The sequence below is a fragment of the Podarcis pityusensis genome (genome assembly GCF_964106645.2).
Source record: "Podarcis pityusensis genome assembly, chromosome: 8".
Classification (NCBI taxonomy): Eukaryota; Metazoa; Chordata; class Lepidosauria; order Squamata; family Lacertidae; genus Podarcis; species Podarcis pityusensis.
Genome location: NC_138033.1, coordinates 30,401,095 through 30,419,120, shown reverse-complemented (window position 1 = coordinate 30,419,120; position 18,026 = coordinate 30,401,095). Strand labels below are relative to the sequence as shown.

At 43.1% G+C, this 18,026-nt stretch overlaps 1 protein-coding gene across 13 annotated transcripts in view; it reads right to left on the bottom strand.

The window, feature by feature from the left end:
* CSMD2 (CUB and Sushi multiple domains 2) overlaps window positions 1-18,026 on the bottom strand; it is a 501,247-nt gene that overhangs the window by 70,062 nt on the left and 413,159 nt on the right. For all 13 annotated transcript variants that reach the window (XM_081018274.1, XM_081018269.1, XM_081018275.1 and 10 more), the window contains 7 exons: window positions 17,465-17,668; window positions 16,120-16,244; window positions 10,445-10,541; window positions 7,581-7,685; window positions 3,782-3,900; window positions 2,348-2,417; window positions 355-471 (listed from right to left, as the gene is read on the bottom strand). In XM_081018274.1, the coding sequence (XP_080874400.1) occupies window positions 355-471; window positions 2,348-2,417; window positions 3,782-3,900; window positions 7,581-7,685; window positions 10,445-10,541; window positions 16,120-16,244; window positions 17,465-17,668 (837 nt within the window). The remainder of the gene's footprint in view (window positions 1-354; window positions 472-2,347; window positions 2,418-3,781; window positions 3,901-7,580; window positions 7,686-10,444; window positions 10,542-16,119; window positions 16,245-17,464; window positions 17,669-18,026) is intronic.

Below are 18,026 nucleotides of genomic sequence, written 5' to 3'. Positions count from 1 at the left end.
CCATGTCTGAGCACCCCCCGTTTTTGTTGTGTTTTTTTTTGCTCCCGAGTTTTCCCCATTAAAACCCATAGACATTTGCTCTGATTGAGTGCTAAAGAGCAGGTTTTCATAGGGAATGTTCTGGGGCAACATTTCCCCCCCCCCTGCAACCCGCCCCTCCAAACCCTCAGTCATGGCGCTTTTAAGCAGGGATCTGTGCCTGGATAGAGTGGTGGAAAAAGTCAGCATGGATAAGCCCTGTGTAGACAAGACCTAAACTTGTTCAACCTGAGGTCAGCCTAACAACAGTAAGTGCAAACAGGTTTATTCATTAGGCTTTTGATGAGATGCAAACAGCACAGGGCACTCTCTTACCAAACCCCACCGGAAGGGATATCCTCCACGTACAGTCGCTGTTGCTAGGATAGTTTCCTGGGAAGCCGGGACTCAGAATTACACCTTCCATCTCTTCCATGGTCCCACCACACTGAGCTGTTAGATAAGCAAGAAGATGGTGGCCAGGAACAAATATCTGCGTTTTGGAAAGCTGTTTATCTGTTTGCAAAACCCTTGGACACAACTTAAGACATTGTAACATAATTTTGCATGATGGTTCCTGAGATCAAGGAGCAGGTTTTCATATATTTTTGGGTACCACTGGATGCCATTTGGAATCAAGATGGCAGACTGAACCTTTTAAAACAGCAAAACAGCACTGATTTTAACCACCAATTCCAAAACTACACCATTTAGTTTCTTGGAAACCCCAGCAACACCAGGCTGAAGGCTGCCAGTTAAAAATAAACCTATTGCAATATTGCTTGCTCTTTATCCTGAGGACACAGGCAAAGGGATCACAGCTCAGCAGTGGAACACATGCTTTGTGTGAAGAATGTCTCAGGATCAATCCCCAACATCTCCATTTCAAATTATTTTCTTCTTCACCTTACTTCAGACTACTGTAAAATCCAGCCCTCTGAGAGAATATATGGCATAATGCCCCTACCCTTCCAATTTCACTACTGATTTTTGGGAGGTGGGTAATTTTGGGAGATTTAGCTCCACCACCATAACCTTTCTCACCTGAACCACAGAGTCCAGTTTTCATCTCCCAAACCTAAATCCAGGGCTCTCTCTGTTCCTAATTCCTCTATATTCATTCACCTATGAAAGTCTCCACAAATCCTCTTGGGTCCCCCCCTTGCACAGTCTAAAATAGAACATGGAGGCCTGTGCTTTTAATCTATGCTGACACTGACAACACAGATTTCCCTCCATTTAATGGCTCATTATATGTATTTTTTTTCTGCTGACTTTGCTAGTCTCTAACTCCCCACCCTCTTGATGTCTACTTAAATGGAACTCCTCCTCAATTATTAAAGAAGGATAACATCTGGATTAAAGAAGAAGAAGAAGAAACAGCCAGTCAAGCTTGTAGGGACTCATGAACATTTCACCAAAGCTTGATCACTTCTGCCTTTCTAAGTGTGGCATAAAAAATATTTGAAAAATCTCCAATCTAGTTTCTCTGCTATGAAATGGTGTGCGCCTTTGTGTGTGTAGCTGTCAAAGGCAATTTCTCATTCGGGATCTGCAGCTAACAGATTGAGATTCAAATGCATATTTATGCACCAAATTAAGCATCCTGATTTTCAAAAGGAGCAATGAAAGACAAACTCTCGTGGGAAAATGGGCTTCTGATTTCAGCTGTTATAAAGCCAAATTGCCTAACTCAATTACATTGCAGACCAATATTCTAGTTTGCAATATTCTTTGCAGACCATCGGACCTTCTTACATTGTGGTTTTGCAAATGGGAACCTACTTATCAGGCTTTTGGGTTAAAACTCTGCTCCTTCTGCACCCCAGTGCAGCTGTGCTGAAAGGGAAGGTTGAATGGGGAAAAGAGCTTATAACCCTTTATTCTCCCCAATGGTCCTGAGAAAACCATTCCTCTGAAGCTGCTATTTACATTGGGAGGAAATCCTGCATTCAGCCTGAGTACTGCTGTGGAAAAGGCTTTGCAAGTGTCTGCCAGCTGATTGGTGGTGCCTGCAAACGATATTTCAGCCCAGACCTGTGATATATGATGTCAGGCATAGAGCAGTGTGTGTGGCTTGGCCAAAACAGAGAGGCCTGGTGAGCCTAATTGGACCAAAGGGCCAGAGGTCCCCCAACACTATAACAGAATCAACAAACAGAACAGCTTATCAGTTCAGGTTCCCCCAAGGGATCCCTTAAGCAGCCAGGACATCACCATGCTCCCTTTAAATGAAATAAAAACAAATAGTAAATAGTGAGGAGGCTACAAGGGTGTCCCTCTAGGATGTCACGGTCTTAAAATAAATTTCATGGTGGACTTTTCCTACCGATGCAAAGTGGAGGAGGGTAGTTCCAGCGCCGGACAGTCCCTGGCATGCAGGAAATGTGAGAATGTCCCTGAATCAAGGAAGGAAAACAGACTATGAGATGGTGGGATAGAGGAAGAACTGAAAAAAGTCCTAATGAGAAGTGAGAGCACCAAAGCAAGTTTATATTTTGCAACCACTGAAACAAAAAAGATATATACACAGACTTGAATCCTAAATTAAGTTAATTTACATGTGTGTGTTTTTTAAATCGCATATTTATAAATTGTACAAAACCACATTAAAGACCAAAACAATATATAAACATGAATACATTAGACAGCTAAAATGGTGGTTAAATAATCTAGATCGATTTCTTTCTCAAAAATAAAATTTAGTTGTCAGATTAGTCTGCAATTTCCTAATCTGTGTCATATAATCTATCACATAAGAACGTAAGAAGAGCCTGCTGGCTCATCTAGTCCAGCATCCCATTCTTACAACAGCCAGCCAGATGCCTGTGGGAAGCCCTCAAACAGGAACCGAGTGCAAACAGGACATGAGCATGTTGCCTCTGTTAGTGGAGGTGGAACATAACCATTGTGGCTAGTAGCCATTGATAACCTTGCCATCCATGAATTGGTCTAATCACCTTGTAAAGCCATCCAGGTTGGTGGCTGTCACTGCTACCTATAGGCATGAATTCCACAGTTTAACTATGCACTGAATGAAGAAGTCAGTTCTCAGGTATGGAAGCTGATCTGAGGAACAAGTTACATATGTTTACTAGTTGATCAGCAATTTCACATTTGAGTTGTTTGAGAACTCTCAGGTGGGTGCCATCCAGACCCAGCAATTTGTTAGTTTTTGTTTTGTCTATTAGGCCTAGAACTTCATCAGCCTTCCTTAGGCCCCCCAAATCCTTCTTAAAGTATCGTGTTACTTAAACCCATCTATTCATTGACTCACTATATATTTCACTGTCTTTAAAGAACACTGCTAATTTCATTATAATTCATTATATTTGGCTGTTTCCAGATTTGCCCAGCTACATCAAATCCACCCATTAGTTGATGGGTACTTTCCCATGATCTGGCATATAAATCTCTGCCCATAGTTATAGTATATAATGTTTGAGTGAAATATATTGTCTTAATCTCAAGAGGTACATCAGAGCATCTAATGGAATATTAGATTGGAATATTTATTTAATCAAGCTGATTACTACAGCCCAGGACACTTAGGCTTTATAACATTCAAACCAAAGCTGAGGTCACTTCATATAAGAATTTGCAATGCTCAAATGCCTTAACTATCCTGTTTTCCCCTGAATCTGTCACATCACAGATCCCTGTGTATCTCTTTCAATCAGCTCTGTCAACTCACACATGGGCAGCTCACATATCCACAGTTTTCACTGCAAAGTGAAACACTTCACAGATTCAATAACAGTACCTGGAGTGCGTAGCCTGGCTCACACTGAAAAGAGACAACGTCATTCACCAAGTACCGCTCCCCGATCTTCAGACCACTGCTGGGGACAGTGGGTTCTGGGCAGCTGGAGAGGCCTACAGCTGCAAGAAAGCAAGAGGAGGTGAATGGGGGTGGTGTGTGTGTGTGTTGTGTTGTGTGTGTGTGTGTGTGTGTGTGTGTGTATGCATACACACACACATACGCACACATAAGCAAGAATTCCGCCAGAAGTGTACAAATCAGGATGTAGATTGGGGCAGGGCAGGGAACCTCAGGCCTTATCAGTCCCAGCATGAGTCTCAATTTGGCCCATGAGGACATTTCCCTCAAATCACACCAACCCAACAACAGAGACCTAGCTGCCACTGAAGAAAGTGTGCTTTGCTTCATGCATTGGTCTGATAAGTGCACATTTGATAGGTCTGCATTAAATGCACAAATTTCTCCTCCATCCCTACTGGCACACAGCTGATTAATCAGCTAAGTCTAGAGTGGTGCTGCTCATAAGAACTGGCAGCTGGATCAAGCCAGCGGCCCATCTAGTCCAGCATTCTGTTCTCACAGCAGCCAACCAGATGCCTGTGGAAAGGTTTCAAGCAGGACCCTGCAGCAGCCATTACATTTTGCAAACTAGACACACTAACTGCATTGATGTGATAGCGTTGTGTCCAGTTTGGCCCTAAAAAGAACTCCCCCACCAGGTTTAAGTGAAGTGAGCCTCCAATTCTAAAGCACCACCAGATGTACTAAGCCTGTACACATTCCGTATGGAACTGTGTGTATCATGTCTGCTGTTGATCTCTGTTTGGTGAATGAAAAGTAACAGAATGCTGCTCTCGTTTCTGAAAGTGACCTCTCCCATGGGACTCCCTCCAGCAGTTGGCACTGGCACTTTACTTTTCAGCCACTATGACGGGTGCAGCAGGCCCAGTCCAGCTGCTCTGCTGTTCTCAGCCAGACGTTTGGCTGTGAAGGTAGCAGCTGAGTTGCAGGACTTAACGCCTTTGTGATCAATGGTGCATCAGCCAGGGAACTGGCAAGAGCTTCAAAGCCTTATAGAGTTGTGCTGTCTGCACCAGGTGATTTGTGCACCACTTGTTAGCTGCATTGTGTTGCTGGTTTGTGTTACATTTTTGGAATCTTGAAATTTTCCTGTCAACCACTTTGAAATCCATTTTCTTGCTTCTTCTTTTGGATCAAGGGCGGTTTATGGGGAGCTAAACAGTACAAACTGAAAGCATTTGCTGATGACTTAGTATTGACTCTACAGGAGCCAGAATCTAGTACTAAAAGGGTATTGGAACTGACTCAAGAATTTGGACAGGTAGCAGGTTTCAAGTTGAACAAGATGAAAACTAAGGTGTTAGAGAAAAACTTAACTGTGAATGAGAAAGAGAAGTTTCAGGAGGAGACAGGACTAACATTGGTTAAGAAAGTGAAATATTTAGGGGTTAACATGACTGCTAAAAATGTGAATTTATTTAAGGATAATTATGAAAAATGTTGGATTGAAGTGAAAAAGGATCTAGAAATATGGACAAATTTGAAGTTATCATTGTTAGGCCGAATTGCTGTGATAAAAATGAATGTGCTGCCAAGGATGTTGTTTTTGTTTCAAACATTGCAAATTTTGGATAAGATGGACTGTTTCAAGAAGTGGCAGAAAGATATTTCTAGATTTGTTTGGCAGGGCAAGAAGCCTCGAATAAAATATAAGATACTAACCGATGCCAAAGAAAGAGGTGGATTTGCCCTGCCAGACCTTAAACTCTATTATGAATCAGCTGCTTTTTGCTGGCTGAGAGAATGGCTGCTTCTTGAAAATACTGACGTGTTGGATTTAGAAGGTTTTAATAATGTATTCGGTTGGCATGCATATTTGTGGTATGATAAGGTAAAAGTACATAAAGCGTTAAAAAATCATATTGTTAGAAAAGCATTGTTTAATGTCTGGATAAGAGATAAGGATTTGTTAGAAAAGAAAACCCCAAGATGGTTGTCACCAATGGAAGCGAAGGCAAAGAAAAAACTCAATATGGAGGCCAAATGGCCGAAATATTGGGAAATTCTGGAACAAGATGGAGACAGATTAAAATTGCAGAGCTTCGAAAAATTGAAAAATAGAGTGCGAGATTGGCTCCATTATTATCAAATAACGGAGGCATACAATCTGGACAAAAAAGTTGGTTTCCAGGTGGAAAAATCAAAATTGGAAACAGAATTGTTAGATCCAAAAATTAAGAATTTGTCAAGAATGTATAACTTGCTGTTGAAATGGAACACTCAGGATGAAATGGTGAAATCAGCTATGATTAAATGGGCACAAGATGTTGGACACAACATAATGATGGCTGACTGGGAACAGTTATGGACCACAGGTATAAAATTCACAGCATGTAATGTCATAAGAGAAAATTTAATGAAAATGATTTATAGGTGGTACATGACACCAGTCAAGCTTGCAAAAATTTATCATTTGCCCGACAATAAATGTTGGAAATGTAATGAGACTGAAGGTACATTCTTTCACCTTTGGTGGACATGCCCAAGGATTAAGACATTCTGGGAGATGATCTATAATGAAATGAAAAAGGTATTTAAATATACCTTTCTGAAGAAACCAGAGGCCTTTCTCCTGGGCATGGTTGGCCAATTGGTGTTAAAGAAGGATAGAACTTTTTTTATGTATGCAACAACAGCAGCAAGAATACTCATCGCGAAGTATTGGAAGACACAAGATTTACCCACTCGGGAAGAATGGCAGATGAAGTTGATGGTCTATATGGAATTGGCGGAAATGACTGGCAGAATCCGAGACCAGGGAGAAGAGTCGGTGGAAGAAGACTGGAAAAAGTTTAAAGACTATTTACAGAAATATTGTAAAATTAATGAATGTTAGAAAAATGTTGGAATGAACTTATATGGCTTTAGTAGAAATGTTATAAGGAATTAAGTATAAATAGATTAATAGAGTATTAAAGGGAAAAATAAGGCTAGAATCTGTTAAGATAATTAAAGGATAGAAAGCAGAGGAAGATGGAAAGGAATTGCTGAAACAATCAACAGAAGTGGAATACAAAAAGGGAGGTGTGAGGAGGTCACTGAAATAAGTGAATGAAAGATAAGATATTGAAATTGTTTGATGTTTTTTTTAAACTGTTTTTGTTTCGTTTTGTTAGTTTAATGTGTTGTGTAGTGTTTTTGTATTGTATTGTATTGTATTGTTCTTTTTTCTTTTTATTTTGTTGTGTGTTCAAATTGTTGGAAAAGTAATAAATATTTTTTTTTTAAAAAAGGGCGGTTTATGCATGCATTAAAACACATAAAGAAGCATGTGCATAAAACACATTCCCTGCCATCTCCAGCTAACAAGCTGCATCTCTCATTCCTGCGTGGAGCACCTCAGAAATAAACCATCGCAGGAATCAAAGAAGAATGCCCCCAATTTTAATTCAGAAATATTAGAAATAGACTACTCTTATGCAATGGCCATTCTAGTTTCCACCCAATGCTCTTCTCTGGTTTCTGAGCATTCCCCAGTCACCACCTGCATATCCCCCAGCCCCTTTCTTCAGTCATGAGATCTGGAAGCTTGGCTTTATTTTAACTTTTATACACTGAAGTTTCAAATTATATTAAAGTCCACACCATATCCCCTTTCTCAATCTTGTATTTGCATGATCACTGTGGCAAAGTGTGCACAACCCTGAGAGTAATTGCTCTCGCAGCAGAAGCTACAACTTGGACATCTTGGAACAGCATCATCAAGAAGAATCCTTACTTTTGTACTCAAGGTGAAATCCTGCAGCAGAGACACTGATGTCGGAGTAGAAATGCAAATAGAGTTGGTTGGAGGTGCTGTTCAGCAGTGCAGGGACTGTGGTTCCTAGGGGAGAAACACATGCACACAAGAGGCAGAGACGTTACCAGGGTGCTTCAGAAATATTGGAGAAGATCCAGACTATTTCCAGAGCCACTCACCATATCTGGGGAGGTGTCCTCCCTCCACCCTCTTGCAGCCTAAACCCTGGAAAGTAAAACTAGAAGAGGGGATTTGGCAGTGGTGGTGGGGTCCCATTTAGCACAGGAGGCAGGCAGGCAGGCTGTAGAGCGGTCTCCAGGTCTTTTGTGCATGAGGAACAGACAAATCTGTCAATTTTGGTTTCTCTCAGTTTCTCATTATTTCCAATCTTAGCTTCAGTTTGCCATAATTCTGCACCGATTTGCAATTCTCTTTTTATGGTCCTCACACCAGTAGCATTTTAGTGCACATTCTCTTAATAGACTTGCATTTTTGCCCTATACAGTTTTGCAAACAACTTCCCCGAATATAAGGCATTTTGTATTTTGTTTTCACTAATATATGCATTTCTAGCCACACTTTCCACACACATACACACACGCCTTTTTGTACCACGTTTTGTTTGGTTGGTCAGTTGGAGAACTGCACTGCAAAATTCAGAGAAGTGCAAATTTTGATGGCTAGCTACATTACAGTTTGTGTTTTGTTTCGGGAAGTGCAAATTAGGTAGGCTCACCTTAAAAAGTGAACTGAACCAAATTTCTCCAACATCCCTAATGTGCACACACAATTATAAAGGTGTGAGCATCCTGAAGGTTAGCGCCTTCAACAGCTCATTACTGAGCCAGTAAAACAATCATTTCACACAATCAGCAGATGTCCCCATAACAGATCTGTATTAAAAGGATGAAGAATGAATTAGACTTAGGGGGCTGCTCTGCACACCCCCTTCTATCCCATTGGTCTTGGAGAACTGCAGGGCAAAGCCTGACTCTTATCTGAGAACACATCAGAGATTGCATCTGTGTGTCTGAGAAGGCAGCCTTTAACTTTGGCAGCATGGTTCATTTTTGATCAGGCTCCACAGAGGCCAGCAGAGGGATACTCAGAAATGTAGTTTTCAAAGCGCAAAGACGCATTTCTCATCACAGAAAGCATTATCCGGTTGGACTAACAGATAGAGAAAAGGATTTGGAGATGAGAAGTTACAGGGATGGGGGGGGGTACGGGAGTCACAGAGGACCCCTCATGGCACTGTTCTTCCCTCTTTGCTGGCTGAATAACAGCTTGGGGTCCTGAAATGAAAGGAATAAAGGCAGATCTGGAGGGGAATGGATGCAACTCTGTGGAAAAATGGCTCAGAAAGCTTTGGCAAGAGACTCCAACTGTGGTTTAGGAATGCAAACAGATTCACTCTCAGCTTTGCTTCTTTGATGCACTTTCCTGTTTTGAAAAAATCTACTGCCCACTCAGTTTCTTACTCCATATAAGCACCATTCATGCATTACTCACATATAGGACAACACAATGCTTTAAGCCCTACATCCAACATCACATCTGCTTCCTCCAAGAACCATGTACTGCACATGGATGCCTGCAAAACAACTTCAAGGCACAAACTCTTGATCATGTGCAATTTCCCCACACAACTGGGACACCCAGCTGTACAGGTGTCCTGATCATGTGGTGCCTTTATGTGCAAGCAAGAGTTCACACAACCGGTACAAACAACACACCATTGTTGAAGGTGGCAGATGTGATGTTGGAAGTAGGGCAAAAAGTGTGACCCTGCTCTCAAGTGAACATGACACTGTCCTTCACACAAGTAACGTCATTCACAGAAGTCAGGTAGGGAACAAGATGGGGAAGAGGCCCAAATATTAGCAAAACCGACCCCTTCAAAATAAGGGGTATTAAATTTGGAAATGTTGGCACTGCTCCAAGCCTAAACCAGACCACAGGGTGCCAGCTAGTTTGTGTTGGCCAGATTAATGACAAAAAGGCTTCCCTTCTCAAGCAGCCATAAAGTTGGACTGGAATTCAATATTTGGAGTGAAATGTAGTATTTCCAAGTTTGTGCTTGCTTCTAACATGCAAAACATGGGAGGGAGGAATTTGTTTGTGTATGTGGCGGTGGGGAGACTGTGCATGGGGGTAAGAGTGTTCAACCTGTTCTCCACCTTGTCTGTGCAAGTGCTGCCTTGTACTATTGTCATTCATTAATAGATGATATTTGTTCATCCTTTTTTAACATAAATTGTCTCATTTGAACCAAAGGGTTCAATAAATAGTGAAAACAAGAAACATACAAAAGCAGCAGTAAAATTAGACCTAAACTGCTCACCCAAATATATATATTTATATATACATAGAAAAGGAACACAATCCTAGCCACACCCCACTTAAAAGCATGAACACAAAAAGAGTTCACAGATGTAACTAGTTGCCCTCCCAATGAAGGACCAGCAGCCTTAAAAAGAGAGCAATGTTTACAAAAAGCATGTTTCCCTAAGTACAGAATTCCACAAGCAGGGAGCCACCAAAGAAAAGGCTTTTCTGTGCTTGACCGTGGAAGCAAGTCTCAAAGCCCAGCTAGAGGAGAAGTTGCAATGGAGGGAAAGCGGAATCTTTCTGTCCTCTGTCTGTCTTGGGTGTTCTTTCATTACTTTGGAGGTGGCAAGCCTGGTGAATGGTCAACACTGGAGCTGCAAAGGCCAACCTGATGCTCTCTAGATGTTCTGGTCTGAAGTTAAGCTGGCTGGGGCTGCTGGGAGTTGTAGTCCAAAACATCTGGAAGGCACCAGGTTAGTGAAGGCCCATTCTGTGTCCACTTCAGAACTCACCTGAGAAGCTGCCCAGCATGGTGGCTGTGTTATCCCCACCGTCAAAGACTTCTAGGGAATCCCAGTTCTGTTCTGTCACAAAACTGATCACTTGAATCTGGGAAAAGGGGAGGGAGAAAAGAAAAGAACTGAAAAATTATGATATGGGTTGCCTTTTAATTAGTAAACCAAATTTAATTTTGTAAAAAGAAACAAAACATTTGAGGTAGCCATTGGCATACTTTTCTGCCTACACAGAATCCTTTCCATGTTGAAATATCTGTCAGGATCCTGATGGGCACTCTGAAGTGCATTGAAAAGCTTTGCTGTCGAGCACAGCCTTGACTAGCAAGTGTACATTCTAGGGCAGTGCTCCCCAACCTTTTTATCGCCGTGGACCGGTAAATGTTTGATAATTTTTCCGTGGCCCGCTTGTTTTGATTTAATAATTTTAATTTAATTGTATTTAAACATGCCTTCAAAATAAAATACAGCTACACCAAAAAATGAATATAAAGTGATTTATTTTATTTAACTCACTAGAATGCCAAATCAATGAGAACCCTGAGCTTGTTTCTTTGCAACGAGACGGTTCCATCTGGGGGTAATAGGAGACAATGACACCCAAAGTGTGTTGCTTATGTCCAGTTTATTCTGTTGTTTTGTTTATTCCGTTGTTTTGCGCCATAGTGCTGAGTCTCCTCAATAGCAGAGAAACCCCCCCCCCCGTGCACTTATGCCTGAACCTGCACAAACACATTCGACCCAGGAGTTGTTGACCTAAATAAGTGCAATAGGCCTGGGTGAATGAGAGGGCATTCTAATAAAACCATTGCTGCTCCTCTTTCCGTTTGATAGTGCTGAGTCCCCCCCTCCATGCACTGACCTCACGCCAGCTTCTGTTCAGTCCCCGCATCTCCGACCTCGAGTCCTCAGTCCTCCCGTGGCACCTCCTCCTCGGCCAATGGCGTGAGGTTTGCCTTTCGGCCAATCAGGAAGCGGGAGGACCCACTCCCCGATTGGCCAGGAGGAGCATCAGTGTAACAATAGCAAATTTTCATTTGCTATTGTCACACAATGGGCGGGCTTGAGAGGGCGCAATGCTCTGCGTCTCGGCCGCCCGCCACAGTGAAATGATTTGAAGTTCCTCAGGCGGCCCGGTGCCGATTGATCCACGGACCGGCACTGGTCCGCGGCCCGGGGGTTGGGGAACACTGTTCTAGGGCACAGACTTGACTAGCATGTGGTCAATTGGGCTCCCCTGTTGCCAGACCAAAGCTGGCAGCATGCTCTTAAGCAGGCCCCTGCAGTTGCCAGTGGTGTTTTTTTTCCAGGGAAGCTCCTCTGCCGTTAGTGATGTTCTGTTTGAGGAAACCCTATTAAATGCCCAAGATACCTCAGGGTTCCCTGAAACACTTGCATGCTTCCTGTGTGCATCTGGCTGGCTTCTGCAAGAACAGGATACTAGACATGCTCTCCTAGGAGCCTCAAGTGGTACAAGTCCAGGTTAATTTTCACCACTTGATTCTGATGATAGTATACACCAGCCCCAACTTGGTCTCTCTCAGCCTTTCCTGGACATTCTCTAGGAAGTGCTTGATCCGTGATACAGCTGTGCAAAGCTCCTCCTCTTCTGCCAAATGCCATGGAGGGAAAAGGTGTGTGTCACAAGAGTGATAATAAACCATTATCTCTGACATTCTAGCTTGCTTATCCTGAATAACAACTTTGCAGGGACTTTAAAGCAAAAGCAAAAACATGAAAACCTTTAGAATCCATCTCACTGAAATGCTAATGACCTCCACCGAGTCTTTACCAATTGCTCCAGCCAAATCAGCATCTGCATAATTATCCCCCTAATAATAATTTCATGCATTACAGAAACAAGACTTGGGGGGGTTTCCCTCTCACCATCCCGTCTGACCCCCAAAGCTCCCCTCCCCACACTGGAAGGGCACAAACATTGTAAGCTTCTAATTTGACGCTCATGTGCAGGATTTCACGAAGGATCAGCCTGTATTTTCTGCCAGGGATCTAAATTAATTCACCCAGGGAAGAGCTGCCTTTGGGATGAATAATTCATACCAGAAGTGCTAGTGAGCAGGATGATTACATAAAATCCTCACTGGCCTGACACTGCCTCTGTTGTGCTATCAAGAACGCTTTCATCTCCAATGCCTCCTCTTGTTTTGTCACCACTTAACCTATACCTGCGGTACAAAACAGGGGTTAACAGCTGTCTAAAGGGATGGGCACCGATGGAGCTGGGCCTCGTCCTAGACACTGGCTGCACGTTCTGTGAGCCTCCAAACCAGCACCCATTCAAAGCACAGAACAGCCCTCTGCATTTGATGGCACTGGAGGTCTGCCAGCCCTAAACCAGAACATTTTACTGGTATATGGGAAGGGGGAGTTGGTGGCTCTCACTGCCTCCTGTGGGAATGAAATCCATAGTTTAACTATGTGCTATGCCAAGAAGAACTTTCTTTTATCTGTTCTGAACATTCGGCTTCTTTGGTAGTCCATGGGTTCTAGTGTTATGAAAGGGGAAGAGACTTTTCTCTACCCACTTTCCCCATGCCATGCATAATTTTATAAACTTCTGTCATGTCGCCTCTTACCTGCCTATTCTCTGGGCGAGTGAAACTCAAAACATTCTGGGTCTCAGTTGCTCTCAACCTGACAAGGCTCATGAAGTCGAGCTGGAGTCTAGCTTCTGCAGACTATTCCCCCCATCCGATATCTCTATAGGCTCAGCTGCCATAAACATCTCGTAAGCTCACAAGCTATCAAGCGAGTTGTTTCAAAAGGAACAAATCCTTTCCCTTTCAGCTTTCAAACTTCTGTACTTCTTCCTATCTAGGGCACCCCCAAATATGCAGAAGCAACAGCTGCATTCTGGGGGTGGCCCCATTTCGCTTCCAAAGAGATTTGACTTTGCTATGAGGGTTTGATGATTGTGGCAGCTTTTGTACTTGCTACCTCTGTGGAGCACTTCAGCTGGGCAGCTGAAGGAGCCCTGCACAGAAGAAACAGATAGTTGAGCATATTCAAGAGTCCACACTCAGGTCACACAGAAGACTGGCTGGCCAGGACTGCTAGGCCTCACCACTGTCCTCTGTGAACTGTTTCCAAGAACACATTCAACATTCCCCTTTGGTTGCACATGGCAGAGGAGGATCAGCAGCAGTGATCGGGCTGTCTTTTAGGAGAGCGTATCTGTCACGACTGATCTGCTCATTTAGGAACCCTTAATAAGCTTCTGAAAAACACTAGGTAGCTTTCTCCAGGAGAAAACCTGAAAATCGCTGCAGTGGTATTGCAGGAAGTGGGAAGAGAGTTCTATTGTATGAATAAAGTCATGTTTTGCTTAAATGTTTCACTTTTCCCCAGGTCTGGATTAACCATTAAGCGAAATAAGCATGTGCTTAGGGCATCAAGGAAAGGGGGCCACCACAGAAATTTTCCATTGTCAGATTTTTAACATTAATCATCACAAATCGCTCAGCTGAATGTTCCTTTTCTCAGTTGAAAATCCCGACAGAACTACTATGCAACAAGGCAGGCTGGGTGCCTTATCTCTACTAAGTATAGAAGCAGACATGTTACATAAGATTAGGTTTGAGGATCTGATCAAATACTTTGCAATTAGAAAAGGTAGGAGAAAAAAATTCAAATATAAATAAAGTGGACGTATACAAAAAATAGACATTCCATTCCATCTTACTATAGGTTTTGTTTCATTTTCAAAAATAAAAGTTTATTTTACCATTTATTATTGTGGTTTTTTTTTATAAAAAAAAATGGAATTTGAATTATGGGGGCACCACAATCTTCTAAATTTTTAGGGCCTCTAAAGCTCTTAATCCAGCCCTGCTTTTCTTTTTGCATATATTCCAAAAATTCATTAGCAGCTTCGCTGAGGATAATCTCAAAATTCTCCACTGCGTTTCAAACAAAAGGCGCAAAGAAAAAGAAGTGCTTCATTAGTGGATATTGCTCTCTCTTCTCCTCATTTTCTTTCCCTCCCTGCTTAAATTAATGAATGAATTATCACCTTTTGAAATTGCAAGTGCCAAATGCTTTGCAACTCCACCTCAACTGTTCCAACAGTTTTGCTCTGCTAAAGTGAGTATCCCCCCCACCCCTCTCTTTCCCCTTAGCAATGCCTGTGGGAAATACTGATAACAATGCAAACAAGTCACAAGATATCCAGGGCAAAATTAAACATAGCGGGAGGGGAAACAAACCCAGAACAAAACCGATCTGTTAATTAGCTGTAGCACCCACAGAAAGACATGCCAGTTGCTAGTTCGGAAGTTGTAAATAGGTTCACTTGCTGGCACTAATTGTTCCTCTGCTTCCCTTTCCCTGCCTACCAAAGCAGAGCAGTTGCTATAAATAAAATAAAATAATACATTTTTTATTATTAAGAATATTGCAAACAAGTATAGCCAGCATCATAATACACTGGATCTAGGTTAAATTAGTTGCATCTAGGTCCCACTGAAATAAATGTGAAAAGTTATGTAGCTTGTGGAGTAACTCCAGTGCAGTTCTATGGATCTAGACATATCAGAAAAGCGTTTCAGAAAAATGTGTTGTAAACCACAAAGGAGGAAATCAAGTTGATGAAAGACAGAACTCCACAGCGCCATCTGGTGTGACAGTGTCATAACTAATGTAGCCAAATCCCAAGGCTCATAGTGGAAGCAGGCAGTGTCCAACCATTGTCTAATCAAAGTTGGACTCAAAGCAGAAAGTAGATAAGAACAGGCTCTTGGATAGTTTCAACCAGGAGGGTCCCGCTGACTGATTCATTCTTCTGCTAAGCCAGGAGTGAGGAACCTTTTTGGCTCCACAGGCCAGATATCAAGATCAGCCTCATGTGCCAAATTTGACAGCTGGCAGAATGGACTTCTGTGTTGGCCAGGCCTATCATAAAGACACTGGCCTTCTGACTTTTCCTTGCCAAGATAAGAACATAGGAAGAGCCTGCTGGATCAGGCCAATGGCCCATCTAGTTCAGCATCTGTTCTCACAGTGTCCAACGACATACCTGTGGGAAACCGGCAAGCAGGACCTGAGCATGAAATCTTTTTCTTCTCCTGTGGCTTCCAGCAAGAGGTATTCACAAACATTGCTGCCTCTGACTGTGGGGCAGAGCACAGCCAGCATCTTCTGCCTTCTGCAGTTTGCTCCTTGCCCTCACCTGTGCTCAGATTCACACCTTAACTCTGGCCCCAGCATCTTCAGCAACTGACTCCAGAGACCCTGGGCTGGAGAATGCACACTACTCCAAATGTCACTCCAGATACCTGGGCCCGCTGCTGTTCAGACCATTAAAGGTAAGCAGCTGTACTTTGGCCAAGAGTGAAGTCTCTCATTATATTAGTGCAATGATTCACCCTTGTACAACTTACCCCCTTCCCCTATGCACCCCTAGACCTGTTCTGGGTCCCCCCCCCCTGCATTGCAGACTACCTTTTGCATTGCACCTGGAAGTGGACAAGCAGTCAGTGGAGCTCATTACATGCAGGCCTCAGAAGTTCTCAGCTCCTGGTCCCATTTAGGATCCTGACATATCTGGCTACATCAGGAGGGAGTTTTTATTGCTCTTGGGATATTTGGACTGGGACTGCTGTACAAGTCCTTCAACTGAGCTTACCAAACAGGGCATTCCTCTAATGTTTTACCTGTATTCCTGCTCCTTCAGGGACGGTTATTTTCCATACACAGTTGAGGCTGTTCAAGTAGGGCTCAGGGAACCCAGGGGACAAAATGGTGCCTTTTCGCTCAGTTAAGTTTCCACCGCAGGGCACTGAAACATAGAAGAGAGGCTGCTACAGGTCTATTCCATATGAGGCTTCCTAATTGCTAGCAGGCTGCTACTACTCTCTATCAACACTGTTATCGGCTTTCACTTTCCCCTAAGTCCTAAGATTTATTCATAACATTCATATGCAGCCCAACAATAATGGTTCTCTGGGACACTTACAAAAAGATTTAAAAAATAATTAGACCATAAAACCATAAAATCTAATGCAGTGTGGTGCCTGCAGCCACAGATAACATCCATGCAACAAAGCTTAAAGCAACACCAGAATTTTTACAATAGAACCTAGGGCCTTTTGCATGCAAAGCACTGAGCTGTGCATCATAGCTGTCAACGTTTCCCTTTTTTAAAGGGGAATTCCCTTATTCTGAATAGAATCCCTCGCAAGAAAAGGGAAAATTTGACAGCTATGCTGTGTATCCTTCCCTTGAACAATTAAACTGTCATATCCTAAGTAATAAAAATGGTCAGTCTTGCTCAATATTGTCTACACTTACTGGGAGAAGCTTACCCAGGTTTCAGGCACAGTTCACTCCCAGTCTTACCAGGAAATACTGGGAGTTAAACTTGGGACTTCCTGCATGCATAGAAAATTCTGTACTCCCGAGATATAGCCGTTCATTATGTATCAGAAAAAGCTCTCGCTCTTCATTTGGCACGAGCTATTGGAGAAGGGCCTTGGGAGATTGCTCTAAGGCCTGGATAGGTATTTGTGAGAGGAAGCCAACCTTCAGGTAACATGTCTCCAAGGCAGTTAGGATTGTTAGGGTTGTACCAGAATCTTGAATTGCACTTGGAAATGGGCTAGAAGCCCCTTCTAATGACAGGAGCAATATGATCAACAAGAAACCATGCCTTCAGAATCATTGGTTTCCGAAAGGCATCTTGTCAAGAGGAGACGTGCTTTTGGAGGAATGGAATTCACATCAGAAACAGTGGAGAAAATGCCAAAGAAGAGTAAGCAGCCAAACTTCCCCTTCAATCTTACACATAAAGGTTAGGATATGTCTGTTTATCAGCATTGTGTGCCTAGCCTTGCTCCCTTGCATGGTTAATGAAAACAGGAGTCCCTGCCTGCTGTCCCTTGGTGCTAGCACCAGCTCAAATCCTAGCTTAAGCCCATGACCCTCCAGGAATCTTGGAACTGAACAGATCACAGATCTGTAGTCGGGTTCAGTGCTGTTCCAGATTTTATAGGTACATACCAACACAAGTAGGCACAGAGGAATTCCACTGAGCAAGGGCTCCGGGCATGGTCAGGCACTCAATGCTGTGGGATCCTTGGAGGGCATAACCAGCAGTGCACTCAAACCGGATCACAGCCCCCACGGAGAAATCACTGCCTATCCGCCTCCCATAGCGGGGTTCAGGCACAGAGCTGCACTGCGTGGCGCTAGTTCGTGGGACAGCTTCAACAAACACACAGGGGGAGAAAGTTACAGAGCAGAATACATGCCTAAGATGAGCAAACCCTTAAAGCAATAATCCTGGAAGGTTGCCCCTCAAATGAATGTGGCTCCTCAGGTTGATCCACCCCACCCACCCACATTAGACAGACACAATAAATTCACTCCCTGCTTTGCTGTTGGAGATAATCCTCAGCTGTTGAAAACTTCTCATACATGCCACACTGATATAGCTAAAGTCATCCACCCGCTCCTGCATGTGGCCAGCAAAAGGAGGCAAGAACTGGCCACCAAAGCAGACAGCGTCCAAATGGAAAGGTGTTTGATGTGGACTTAAGAGAGGTCAGATGCTGGGTGGGGA